The sequence below is a fragment of the Lissotriton helveticus genome, chromosome 2_1, assembly GCF_964261635.1.
Source record: "Lissotriton helveticus chromosome 2_1, aLisHel1.1, whole genome shotgun sequence".
In the NCBI taxonomy this organism is placed as follows: Eukaryota; Metazoa; Chordata; class Amphibia; order Caudata; family Salamandridae; genus Lissotriton; species Lissotriton helveticus.
The window spans coordinates 111,946,759-111,961,440 of NC_136059.1; the positions used below are offsets into that span (position 1 = coordinate 111,946,759).

The window sequence follows — 14,682 nt, forward strand, 5'->3', positions numbered from 1 at the left end:
TTCACTTAGTATCTAAATTATGAACAGAATTTAAACCATAAATACTTGTATATTTATAAAGACGGCAAGCTAAGTAGAACGTCCAAGGCGGACCACTAACAAAATAATATGCTTACCTAGGTGTATTGTGGAAGCAATCTCCTTATTGCGATTATGGAAAAGCTCAATGCCTGCGTCCTACGTCCTGCCTGAGCTTGTATCGTCCGGCTAAATTCTTTGGTTATCCTAGACGGAAACAAATGCCCACACTCATTGGTATTTTGATCTATTCTATTTAAGATTAGTAGCTGATTTTTATCTAATCCTTTAAGTTCGCTGTTCGTCACTCACTCTTTTAACTAAGGGCGTTACTTTATACATGCAATGCAATGTGTTCTTTATTACGAACACTGTGGGTTTTGTTTTTTGTGATTTAGAATCACGCGGAGCGAGAGAAAGGACCGGTAAAATAATTTCCGGGCTTTGAAGATTCCAATCCTCACGGACACGAGTATATTCGGTTCAGTTGTCTGGTCTGATTATTATAAATTATAGTTACATGTAAGTTATACCTATCTTTGATTGAGAAGTCCTTAATAATTTCTTGAGACTTTTGGTATTAAAACAGGCGCATTCAGAAATAATGCAAGATATATTTTCCCTCTTTCTCTTTTTCTCATGGCCCTTCTTCAGTTTCATTTAAGAGATCAGACGTGAGGCAAGTGAATAAGGGGAACATGTTGGTTTTAATTGAATACCATATTGCAGCGCATGTATAAAGTAACGCCCTTAGTTAAAAGAGTGACGAACGGCGAACTTAAAGGATTAGATAAAAATCAGCTACTAATCTTAAATAGTATCGATCAAAATACCAATGAGTGTGGGTATTTGTTTCCGTCTAGGATAACCATAGAATTTAGCCGGACGATACAAGCTCAGGCAGGACGTAGGACGCAGGCATTGAGCTTTTCCATAATCGCAATAAGGAGATTGCTTCCACAATACACCTAGGTAAGCATATTATTTTGTTAGTGGTTCGCCTTGGACGTTCTACTTAGCTTGCCGTCTTTATAAATATACAAGTACTTATGGTTTAAATTCTGTTCATAATTTAGATACTAAGTGAAAGCTTACAAAACGAAACCATATCCAGAACTACAAACGTGGTCTTTTGGTCCCTATGTGCGACGATTAGAACCATCTAGCTCCAACTAGAACCAACAACATGTTCTTTTGGGTGAGCAAATTATGTTGTGTCTGTCATCCACATGATTGAGCTGTACTATAGCTTTGCATTGCCATGAAGTATGGTATCTAATGTATGTCCTCTTCCACCCACAGTGATTTATTGTCATATCCTTTACAACACTGAATTATGAATTGTTAAGGAAATTGAAGTTGGTTCTAGCCATTGTGATGCAATTTTAAGAGTAAGTATTGTCCTCCTTGTACTATATAACTGCCTATGTTACAGTTTAGGACTTACAAAGTGGTTATCAATATCTAGTGATTGAATGATTCTGGTTTTTACCTCTTTTATACAATCGCCCTAATACTATCTAAGCCTGGGATGGTCATTCTCCATTGGGTCCCTATTTACTTTGGTTTGGCTACCAAACAACTGCTCAAATATAAAAATATTAGTTTTGTAACTTGTCTAGCAAATATTATATTGCTATAGCAAGCAGGGAAGGTGTGTTGCATAGAAAGATTGTTTTAAATTTGTCGAATTAATTATGCCTTATACGATGTTTTATTGTTAATTGAAATAGATCTTTTTTTAATAAATGTAAGTGATTGTATTTTTATGTTTATCAATTGTGTATTTCAGATATAATTTGTGGCTCCTGAAGAAGGCGTTTTTTCAGAACGCCGTAACGCGCGTCGAAAGTATTGATTGCCACTTTCTTCCTTTTTTAATATTGCGTGATAACCTTTATTAATACTGTATAATTTGTTTGTGTGTCATTTTTACGTAACTTGGATGTATACAATGTTTGTTTTTAACATGAAAATGTATTAAAAAGAATAGAATTTTTGTATCGAAATAAATTTGTAGGTTCCTTTTTGCAATTACCCTTCCCTTATGTTTGTTAGGATTGTTTTAGTCATATACACACAATCCATTTCCCTGTCCTAGGAATTATTATTTCTGATCAGGGGGTCCTTGTTGTTCACAGCCTATGTTATGTTGGCCACACAGAACGGAAAATACGTACCCGCATTCTGGAACACAAAAGCAACATTAGAACCAAGAACGCCAAATCCACCGTGGCCACACATTTCATGGAGAAAAGACACAATATTTCGCAACTTCAATTTCTTATACTCGAAACCATAAAGCAGGTTGAAGACAGCAGTAACAAGAACAGACTCCTTCGGAGAGAGAATTTTTGGATACGTTACTTATGCACAATGCAGCCTAATGGGCTTAATGACAGAATGGAGTTTTTGTGTTATCTTTAACATACCATCTACTTTCATATCATGAATATGGACCTTTCATCTTTTCTGTGATTGTTTTAACTCGTTGATTTATAAGCAATCTATCTGTGGCACTTTTGTGTAAATTACCATTCCTATTCGTATGACGTACTGTTATCTGTTTTTTACTGTTTTTTGTTTTAGAACACTTGTCTGATTCATTGTACATGTTCATCCACACACAACACATTCACACCTGACACCCTTCGTCCCTTTAACAACTCGCATTTCTAACATGCACTCTCTTCCAACGTGGCGGGACACTTTTCCCCCGATTTGGTCCTACCTTTATGTTTATTAAAACACATCGGCACGTCAGCCCTCCAGCGTTCGTTTTAACTTTATTAGTTTGATGTTTTTCACTCGCCGTAAACACTTGCACCTTCACTCTGCACGCCGGGATGCAACACCGGGACACTTGTTGGTCCTCGTAACCGTCTGACTAGTAAGTACCTCATTCTGAGGACCCATTGTTTATCTGTTCCATTATTTTTACCGCCATGGTTTATTAACCGGAATCTTGTTTCTCTTCAGAGATCACAATTCCTTTTCCTGCTGGGATTACGTGAGATACTCTAATCGTATGTTTTGTTTTTGCCGACTTGGTATCTTCCCTGCACGCGGTCTTGCACGAGTCTTTTCACCTATTTTTTCAAGCTAAGTGTCGTAATCATTTCTTTGCACTGTGCACATTACCACCTCATTTCGCAACCGTTCCAACACGTCTCTTTGACAGTGTTTAACATGTCACGTTCACTGGTCTAATCCTGTCCACACCGCGATGTCTTCTATTATGCCACTCTTTTGCAACTGGCCCAACACTGCACGTTCATGTATGTTCTTCGCCATTGACCTACGACTACATGCAGCGCCATACCTTTCAAGCATTAATTTCACCTTTGGGTATCCCAGGGTTTAACACATGATACATGACTCTCTTCACGAGTTTCCACGCATGCTCATGACGATTATGTATAACTTTCCTAATGTTTTGCCTTGAGACTACATGAGGTTCTTCTTTCTAAGACCCAGTACAGCTGTTATTTTGTCTACAGAATGTTCCCCTGATGAAGGGCAGAAGTCATGCCCGAAATGCATTGGGATCAATTATGAACGGAGATTAACATTGCTTTGAAGCATTGAAGCATATATCTGATCATTATGAACTTTATAATAGTGATGACTGTTTGAACAGAAGGTATTTTGATATGGGCGGTTGGTGATTAAATCAATCGACAATCTACTTGGGTGCACGACAATTTTTATTTTTTCACAACATAATTAAACCACATACTTGGCTTCTTACGCTGTGCACAGGGGGACAACTCCTATGCAGGGGTCGCAAAAGTGGCGCATTGCCGTAGTTGTGTCGGAATCGTGACACAACTCCAGCAATGTACCTTTCACTTTGGGCAAGCCCCATGTGCCTAGATGCGTCACTTCGTAAATATGGCGCAACGAGGCGCATATTTTATGCTGCTTCTGCATCACAAAAAGTGACGCAACAGCGGCGGAAAATTGACGCAGGGGCTCATAAATAAGCCCCATTATTTTTAGTAGTACCTAACATTGATGTGTAGTTCCTGAAGAAAACTATAACTGAAATAATGGAGAAAGTAGATATGCATTTATGAATGTGTGTTTTTATAATAATATTAAACTGTAGGGATTCAGCTAATTTTTCATTTAGGCCTCAAATGCTTTTCATTTTCCTATGTAAATGTGAAATAATGTGAGACAGTCACCTAAGCCCTATGAGAACTTTCTGTGAAGTTTTGTGTATTGACTAACAATGGACTCACTTCTTGCTGAGAAGCATATTCAATAAAAATGTAACAATATTGTTGCAAACCCTGGAAAAGGCACCGGTAACGGATGGACTGTGAGCAAAGTAAAGCACCACCCACTTCCGTAGAAGTGACGAAATGGTACTACAATTAAATTAATGAATCTGTATGACATTTGCAAAAAGGATTACCTAATACTTCCAGATATGTGTGATCCACTGATCACCCCACAACAGCTCACTGGTGAGTGACTAATGAGAACCCTATGGACTGATGGAATTGATACTTTAAGAGGTGCACACCAGGAACATTTTGAGGGATAATTGCCCCATCAGAGGAGAAGTCTGGGCTGGCTGTCATTTTCCTCTCCTTCCTGCATGCTGTCGAACAGACTTTTGATCTATATTGTCTTTTCTATGCCCCTTATCCACCTAACCAGGATGGAATAGACTTTAATGAACTGAACTATATCTAACTGTGACCTCGAATCCTATACTTTGCCAGCTGGTAAAGTTGCGCAGAGAAATAACCTTTGGGCTTAGATGTTATCTGGCTCCTACTGTGGCATGTAGTGCTGCAGTCCAAACTTGACCAGATCTACTTGAGAACGAACTTGAAACAATCAGCTTTCCTTTGGTTTGTATGATTAACAACTGAAACTCAAAATGTATCCTGTTACCATCCACAGACAATTTCTAGCTGTCTAATAATGATCTGTACTGTGTTTTGAGGCTACCTCTGATAATACCTTGTCATTAAATCTGTTTTAAAATGCATTATCTTGACTTGTCTATGCAATACAAGGGCATTAGATAAATGTATTCCATTAATTATAATTATCGATTCTGTCTCATTCTTTAGTCATATTTCTTGTTTCCAAGGTATTTGTATCTGTGACGAGGAAAGGTATTGAGTTAGGTTTCAGGTAAGCAATTATTTTATTCCAGGTTCTCATAGAATAATTGTTCACGTTTCTAAGTATTCTAGTCTCTGGCAGCTCAACAAAAAGATCTATTGGAGGACCTAATTTGTGGCGAAAAGAGTATCAATCGAGTCTATTGTGAGTTTGAGGGAAGATGATGAAATTATCCTAGTGATTCAAAAATTGTAATAAGGGTGAAGTAAATGTTGGTAAGCTTTCCGCTGCAACACTCTCAAGCGACACATGTTAAATCTTTACACATGCCCTTGTCCCTGGCTCCGAATCTGGGCTTGCCGAATCTGATTCGGAAGCCTTGTTTCTGCTCGAAATGGTCACAGTTCTGAATGACCGATTACGTTGCCCGGAAACCGGAAACAGAATCGGTTCTGAAAGACATTCAGACACCTCAAGCCTTTCCAGAACCGAATTGTACAGTTCTATGGGTTTCTAAGTGAGGGATTACAATGACCGATCCGGACAGCTGTTCCAAATTGGTTTCTCCAGAATGAAACAGCTGTCAGAATTGGGCTTTGGGGTCCCGTTGCAGGGTCCCCTTCACACAGGGTCCCCTCTTCCCAACCATGCACAGTGTGGCAGTCACCATGGGGTGCCCGCCAAAGGGTGTACGTTTTTGCCCAGCCACTCCTTTCTTCAATGGGAGCCTGTGTTCACGTTCAGAACACAGGCTCCCATTGAAGTCAATGGGAGTCTGACCAAATTGTGTCCGGATACAAATGGATGCATACAAATCACTCGGTCGGACACCCCTGATCTGTGTAGGTCAGAAAGCATTCCGGAAACAATTTGGTCGGAGTGCTTTCCGCACGAGATTGTAATCGACCCCTAAAGAGGAAAGTTTTTCTACAGAACTATACATCCATGGGGAATTTAGCATTATGAAAACATTGCATAATTTCAGCGCATCAGCAAGAGCAGCTTCAAAGTAAAACATGACAACGACATTCTATATACATATGTCATGGTTTTGTAATTCAGGCGCACGGTGAACACACAATGACAACAGCTCTATCATGTAAGTTTGACATCTGGCATGTTGAATATGTTGTTCTGCCAACAATAATCGGTTAATAATCTGTTAATTGTGCAGGACATTTATCCAAAGTACATTATATACACCATGTTTACATACAACTGTAAGTAATAAATCGAAAACGGTTCTTGTTTAGTTTATCTTGGAAGGATCACAACCTATGGTTACCATGTATGGATTTGAGCCTGCAACCTGGACTTTACTGGTTATATGTTCAATCAATCAATCAATCAGGTCATTTGTAGAGCGCACTACTCACCCGTAGGGTCTCAAGGCGCTGGGAGGGGGGGGGTGCCGCTACTGCTCGAACAGCCAGGTCTTGAGCTTCTTCCTGAAGGAGAGGTGGTCTTGGGTCAGGCGCAGCTCGGTCGGAAGTGAGTTCCAGGTCTTGGCGGCCAGGTAGGAGAAGGATCTTCCTCCTGTTGTCGCTCTTCGGATGCGGGGGACGGCGGCGAGGGCGTGGTTGGTTGATCTGAGGAGGCGCTTGGGAGTGTAGAAGTTGATCCGGTTGTTGAGGTAGCTCGGGCCTTGGTCGTGTAGGGCTTTGTGCGCGTGGGTGAGGAGCCGGAAGGTGATTCTCTTGTTGACCGGGAGCCAGTGCAGATCTCTCAGGTGTCCGGAGATGTGGCTGCGTCGGGGGATGTCGAGGATGAGTCTCGCCGAGGCGTTCTGGATCCGCTGGAGTCTCTTCTGGAGTTTGGCGGTGGTTCCGGCGTAGAGGGCGTTGCCGTAGTCCAGTCGGCTGGTGACGAGGGCTTGGGTGACCGTCTTCCTCGTCTCGGTGGGGATCCACCGGAAGATCTTACGTAGCATGCGCAGGATGTTGAAGCATGACGAGGAGACGGCGTTGACTTGTCTGGTCATGGCGAGGGAGGAGTCCAGGATGAAGCCCAGGTTGCGTGCGTGGTCCGTCGGTTTGGGTGCGGTGCCCAGGGCGGGGGGCCACCAGGAGTCATCCCAGGCGGAGGGCGTGGAGCCCAGGATGAGGACCTCCGTCTTGTCTGAGTTCAGTTTCAGGCGGCTGGTCGTCATCCATTCGGCTACGTCTCTCATCCCTTCGTGCAGGTTGGCTCTGGCGGTGGCGGGGTCGTTGGTCAGGGAGAGGATCAGCTGGGTGTCGTCGGCGTAGGAGATGATGTTCAGGTTGTGTTGGCGTGCGATGGCCGCGAGGGGGCTCATGTAGACGTTGAAGAGGGTTGGGCTCAGCGAGGATCCTTGGGGTACGCCGCAGATGACTTTGGTGGCCTCTGACTTGTACGGTGGTAGGCGGACTCTTTGTGTTCTTCCGTCGAGGAAGGAGGTGATCCATTCCAGTGCCTTCTCCTGGATTCCGATGTTGCTGAGGCGCTGTACTAGGGTGCGGTGGCAGACAGTGTCGAAAGCCGCGGAGAGGTCCAGGAGGATGAGGGCCGCTGTTTCTCCGTTGTCCATCAGAGTTCGAAGGTCGTCGGTGGCGGCGATGAGGGCGGTCTCGGTGCTGTGGTTTGCTCGGAAGCCGGACTGTGAGGGGTCGAGGGATCCATTCATCTCGAGGAAGGCGGCCAGCTGTTTGTTGACGGTCTTCTCGATGACTTTGGCCGGGAACGGGAGGAGCGAGATGGGACGGTAGTTCTTGAGGTCGGTGGGGTCTGCTGTGGGTTTCTTGAGGAGAGCGCTGAGTTCGGCGTGCTTCCAGCTCTCAGGGAAGGTGGCGGAGTCGAAGGAGGTGTTGATGATGTCCCGCAGGTGGGGTGCGAGGACAGCGTCGGCCTTGTTGAAGACGTGGTGAGGGCAGGGGTCAGTCGGAGATCCGGAATGGATGGAGTTCATGGTGCGGATGGTGTCTTCGGTGCTGATCGGGGTCCAGGTGCGGAGGGTGGTGGATGGTGGCGTCGTTGCGGTTGTGGCTTGCGTTGGTTGGTTGTTGAAGCTGTTGTGTATGTCCGTGATCTTGTTGTGGAAGTAGGACGCGAGGGAGTTGCAGAGGTCTTGCGACGGTGTGATGTCGTTGTTTCCGGCGTTGGGGTTGGAGAGCTCTTTCACGATGTTGAAGAGTTCCTTGCAGTTGTGTGCGTTGTTGTCCAGCCGGTCCTTGTATGCATTTTTCTTGGTGGCGCGGATCAGTTGGTGGTGTTTCCGGGTGGCGAGCTTGAGGGTGGTCATGTTGTCCGTCGTTGGTTCCCTTCTCCAGGCTTTCTCGAGGGCTCGACAGTTCTTCTTGGAGCACTTGAGTTCGTCGGTGAACCATGGTGTTTTTCTGCTGCAGGATCTGCTGGGCGGGGTCCTTAGAGGGGCGAGTTCGTCCGCGCAGTTGCTGATCCACTTCGTGAGGTTGTCGGCGGCCTGGCTGGGGTTCGCTGAGTTGGCGGGAGGGTGCTGGCTCAGGGAGGCGGTGAGCTGGTCGGCTGTGATCTTGTTCCAGCTTCTTCGAGCAACCTGTTGCTGGAGGTGGTGGATCGTCGTTCTTCTGAAGGTGAAGTGGACGCAGCTGTGGTCCGTCCAGTGGAGTCCTGTTGCGTGGCTGAAGGTGACGTCTTTGCTGGATGAGAAGACGGCGTCGAGTGTGTGTCCGGCGAGGTGGGTGGGGGTGGTCACCAGTTGCTTGAGTCCGAGGTTGTCGAGGTTGTCGAGCAGGGTGATGGTGTTGCGGTCGTTGTTGTTCTCCAGGTGGAAGTTGAGGTCCCCCAGGAGGATGTAGTCGGCGGAGGGGAGAGCGTGCGGGCTGACGAAGTCGGCGATGTCCTCGCTGAATCGTGTGCGCGGTCCCGGGGGTCGGTAGATCAGGGTGCCTCTGAGGGTGGTCTTCGGGTTGGTGTGGATCTGGAAGTGCAGGTGTTCAGCGGTGGTGAGGGTGTCGTCGGTGTTGGTCGTGATGCGGATGGTGTCTCTGTGGATGATGGCGATTCCTCCTCCGGTCTGGTTGTCGCGGTCCCTCCGGGTGATCTTGTAGCCCTCTGGGATGGCGATGGCGATGTCTGGGGCTGAGGAGGCGTTCATCCAGGTCTCGGTGATGAAGGCAACGTCGGGGGCGGTTGTGTCGAGCAGGTTCCAGAGTTCTACGGCGTGTCTGTGGATGGAGCGGGTGTTGAGCAGGATGCACTTGAGGTGGGTGCTGCTGGAGTTCGGCTTGTCGGGTGCAGGGAAGGTCCGGATGCAGGTGAACTTGCAGGCGAGGCAGCTGAAGGGTCCGTGGGTGTGCTTCGGGGCGGCTCGGTGACATCCTGGGATGTGGCCGGTGTTGAGTGCGGTGAGGTCGGCGGCGCTGTAGGTTCGTCGGGTCGGCTTCCGTCGGTGGGGGCCAGGGGTCCTGGCACTGGGCGCGGTCCAGGCGCGGACGGGCGCAGACGGGCTTACCTTTGGCGCGCCTTCGGCGCACAATCGGCGCGCCCGCTGCGCGTCAACGCTGCGCGTTCGCACGGTCGCCATATAAGGCGAAGTGCGCGGGTGGGCGGGGCAGCTGGGAGGCGGGAGCGGGGAGGGAACAAAAGAGAAAGGGGCGGGGCAACTGGCGGTGGCGGGAAGCGGGGAGGGAGAGCGGCGAGGGCGGCGGGAAAAAGGGAACACAAACAAGCAAAATACGACTACTGGCACAGATGGGGGGGGGACAGAACGAAGACAGGGGGAGAGGGGACGTTAGGACAGAAAAGAGAAAGTCACGAAATAAAACAAGCACAAATTGCGGGGACAAAAAGAACAGGCTCAGAGTACGGCAAAAACAAGTATAAACTAATGGTACAACAAGCACAAATTACGGCAAAAACAAGCACAGGCTTCTGGAAAAACAAACAAGCACAAATTCCGGCAAGGCAGCAGAACCAGCGCGCAAGGGAGGAGCAAGGCGGCCGCTAGACCGGCGGCGAGGCAGACAGGCACAGAGGGGCACACGCAGCAGCTGGTGGCCGTGCGGCGCGGGGGTGTCCCACAAGTGTTGTAATGTAGATGTACAAAACATACTGTAACTGCTGTTTATGTACACATTCAGGTTTCCAAATTCTGGGGCATCTTTCAACGTTTCAAACAGCTGTGCACATGTTGAAGGAAAAGGAGGAAACAGCCAGCAGAGACCAATCATTGCTACAAGGCTTAAGTGAGTATCTGTGCTGAGAATAAATAAAACACATAATTCAGTTAAGTTGTACCAGCTTTTCCATAGCATATATCTTCCATTTCTAATACTAGTGGAGATTCTCCATGGTGTGTACTGACTTTTGTATACAATGGCCAGGATCACTGAGGAAGTGGCACGCGGTCCAGTAGCTTACCATGTCAGTGAAGTTATGGCTTCCGCACCTCTGCCTGCCAGATGTAGAAATCTGTGAATGCCTGGTGAGTGTAATGTCTTGTGCGTTTTTGTATAGTAGGGTCCTTCTGGTCCCTGAAGGACTCTGTAGGAGTGTGGGCTATTTCTGGGTGTGGTTAAATAGAGCTATGTGATGCATTACGAGTTGGTTAATGGTTGCACTCTGAAGAATAAAGATGTACACTAGACAGCTATGTGTGTGGAGTAGTTATTTGCATGCTACCGGGCTGGGGAGGAGGCTACAGTGGGGATCTTCGTGCCTCAGTGCAATCGCTGCTGCAGCAGCTCCACTTAAAGCACGGATCTTTTGCCAAGCGAGCGTCATGTTTGATGCACTCATGCAGCAAAGTATTTTCTTCTGCCAGAACCAGCTCCCACAGTCTCCATAATGCCCGGTACTGGTGCAATGAAAATTATTAACATGCTGTTGGGTGTGATAAAGCAGCAAAAGTGACTCTTGTTTTTTTGTTGTGACAAGAAACGTTATTTGGCGTGGTGATCAACTTCTAGGACTGTGTACTACCTTATCAAATTCAGAGTCTTCTATTCCTAGACATTCCAAGAATAGTGAATCTGTCTTCCTCGCCTCATATATATGCGTTTTCACCAATGTTTGTGGGACTGGAGTTAGAATAGTAAATCTATCTTAACCAATTATATTTGCTTTATTGTATACTGGTGAGGCTGGAGGCGGAGTAGTAAATTGGACCTTCAAAATATATTCACTTTTTCCATTGTTTCTCATTTGGAACTGATCCCTCCCCTAATATACCCTCCCGATATATATCCACTTTCCCCAATGTTTGTTGGACTGGAATTATTTAGTTAATCTGACCCGACCCCAAATATGTGGACTTTCCCCCAATCTTTCCGGGATAGAAGTTTTAATAAGGAATCTGCCTCACTAATATATGCACTTTCTCCAATGTTTTTGGCACTAGAGTTTGACTAGTAGGATTGACTTCCTCAGATAAACTGAGTGACCACGGGCTTGAATTAGAACAGGAAATCACCTGAAAATAAAATAGTTTTTTACAATATTTCAGACGCTAGGGTTAGAATACTAAATTGTCTAGTCCTGAAGATATGCACTTTCTCCAAACTTGATGGTCCTGAAGTTTTAATTGTAAATTAGAACCTCCACCCCACCAAAGATATGCCTTTTTCCAATGCTTGTGGGAGTGCTGTGGGCCCACTTCTAAATATATGCGCTTTACCAAACGTGGGATTCCAGTTAGAATAGAAAATGTGTTTGACCTCTCCCCCACATACGTTTGTAGTACTGGAGATAGAATAATAAATGCCCCCCCACCCCTCCAAATATATGCACCTTCACCAGAATGTGTTGGACTGGAGTTTGAATAGTAAAACTACCTCCCGCCCCCTATTATACACACTTTGTCCAGTGATTGTGAGACTGTTGTTCAGAATAGAAAGTCTGACATCCCTTCCGTATTCACTCTATAACAAGTGTATTTTTATTACAAGAAATAGTATAAATATGGCTCAATGACATGAACCTTGATAACTTTGAACCCTAACTTCCAGCAAATGTCAACTCACTTGTTTTCGCTCTGGTCTCCAGTCTCATTCACAAGGAACACATTGCCAAAAGAACTAAGATGGCCTGCTACCAACTCTCACTTATAAAGAAAGTGATACTACATCTTCCAGATAGCCACCTCAGAACTGCTGTTTAAGTCCATATACTTTTGCATCTGAACTGTGGTAACACCCTGCTCCATGGTCTCCAAGACTTCTCACTTGCATCCCTTAAGGTCATCTGCATTTGCCAGCACATCTCATCCAGAGCCTGAAGAAATATGATCACATCATCATCTGGTTCACTGACAAAATATCGTCTAGGAAAACATCGACCTACAAAATTATCGAGGTAAAAATATTCGCAACAAAAATATCGACTATTTATACTTAAAAAGGTGGGTGTAAAAAATTGGAAAAAAATGTTATTTAATAAAAATTAACAATTTTTAATATATGTTTTAACAAATATAACAAACTTACTTTCAAAAACTTAAACACACATACATACATATACATATATATTAACATATCTAGTTAAAAATATCATTAAACAGATATTTGTACATTTTATTATGATTTTAAATGATTTAACTAATATAATATATATATATATATGTTTGTGAATATATATATTTATACATACACATATATGTATAAGATATTTAAAAACCAAAACACTTTAACCTCTACGCTGCGGGCGGAATTCAGCTGGCACGCTGAGAATTCGTAAATCCCTTTATTCATGACGAGCTGGGCTCGTCATGAGCGTGCGAGGAGGCTACCTCATGACGAGCCCAGCTCGTCATGAGCGTCGAAGGGGTTAATTAAAATTAAAAAGTAAATATCATACATTTTTACAATTTAATAAGAATAAGTTGCAAGCATAAAACATTAAAAATGATAAATATCATTCTTCTAATTAAAACAACATATAATAAGTTATTAAAATGTTTAATGAATACATATAAATTTCCCACTACAACAAAAATAAACACATTCTTATGATAATATATATACGTTCCCACCCCACACAACACAACAGTACTACACTCCCTAAAATGAATAGAGAATTAGATCAAATTCTGCATTGAAAAGTACTCAAATATATTGTTTCCACTACAATTAACACAGCACTAGTAAAACGTTTAGATTGCAGAGAAATAAAATGTAATAGTCCCACTCCAATAACTGCAAAAGTAGGGAAAATGTTGGATAGTGGAGGGGTACGATTTACTATTCCCACTCAACTGAGTGTAACAGTAGGGAAAGTGTTGGATAGTGGAGGGATAACATTTACCATTACCACTCCAGTTAGTACAACAGTAGAGAAAGTGTTGGAATACGGAGGGGTAAGCTTTAATATTCCCACACCAATACATGCTACTGTAGGGAAAGTGTTGATTTGCGAGGGGTAATATTTACTACTCCCACTCCAGTCAGTTTAACATTAACAACAAACAATATATCTTCAACAAAATAAAATTTCTTTAGAAACAAAGTAAATAAAAAATATAAATATGTTAAAAAATAAAATAGAAATATATTTAATATTAAACAAATAAAAATAAAAACATATTATAATGTTAAATACATAACACAAGTACCTACAAATATTATTATAAGTAAAATAGAAAAATAATTTCCGTATAAATACATATTTTTAAAACAAATGATTTATTAACAAAAACATTAATCATTACATAAATTTAGCTTAGTTACTTTCCACTCTATAACAAAACAACACTCACAACCGGTGGTGATGTGGCTGGAGTGGAGATTAAGCAAGCTATTGCCCAGAGTTGCAGCGTGGGACCCCATAGTTGTGGCACCGAGGCGAGATTTATCAGGCCCGCTGACATTGGTCCTGCACCCGGCCGCGTCGGGAATTGAACCCTGGTCCCGGGCCGACCTCAGCCTCCGGGTCTGCCGCCTCTAACCTTTGAGCCACACTTCTCCACCTTCTTCATCAGCAAACTAATTTTCATTATTTAAATATGAATTCATAACTAATTATAATTAACTTACTTCTCAAAATCTACTTCCAAACAACACACACAAACCACTTTAAGTAAAATTAAAAAGTAAGTCTCATACATTTTTACAATTTAATAAGAATAATTATTAAATGAATGTTTAACAATAATTAAAGAAAACTATTAATTGTTTTAAATTAATTTACTTCCCACCGCATACCCTTACAAAACCCACAACCCACATCTAAAAACTAAAAAAACAAATATTTGCACAATTAACATAATTATCAATTAATCAAAAATAAATTAAAAACCAAATTATAATACATCAAAATTAATTAACTCCCCAACCTTTACCCCATTATTCTCCACAACCTGCACCTAAAATTAAACAAAACAAATCAATTACACAATCATAATTCATTTTTAATTAAATAACTAAGAGTATTTAACAAATAATTATACATTAATTAAAATTAATTTACTTCCCACCCTTTACCCCTATAAATCCAAAACCCACACCAAATGTATTTTTACAAAACAATTACCATAATTAATTGTCAATAAGGTAATTAATATTAATTATCAAATAATTACTAATTAAAGATACATTACTTCCCACCCTTTACCCCTATAAACCCCACAACCCACACCTAAAATAA

At 43.3% G+C, this 14,682-nt stretch overlaps 1 protein-coding gene across 2 annotated transcripts in view; it reads left to right on the top strand.

Moving 5' to 3' along the window:
• LOC144817775 (C-type lectin domain family 4 member F-like) overlaps positions 1-14,682 on the top strand; it is a 449,481-nt gene that overhangs the window by 122,093 nt on the left and 312,706 nt on the right. For both annotated transcript variants that reach the window (XM_078674581.1, XM_078674582.1), the window contains exon 4: positions 10,185-10,289. In XM_078674581.1, coding sequence (XP_078530707.1) covers positions 10,185-10,289 — 105 coding nt within the window. The remainder of the gene's footprint in view (positions 1-10,184; positions 10,290-14,682) is intronic.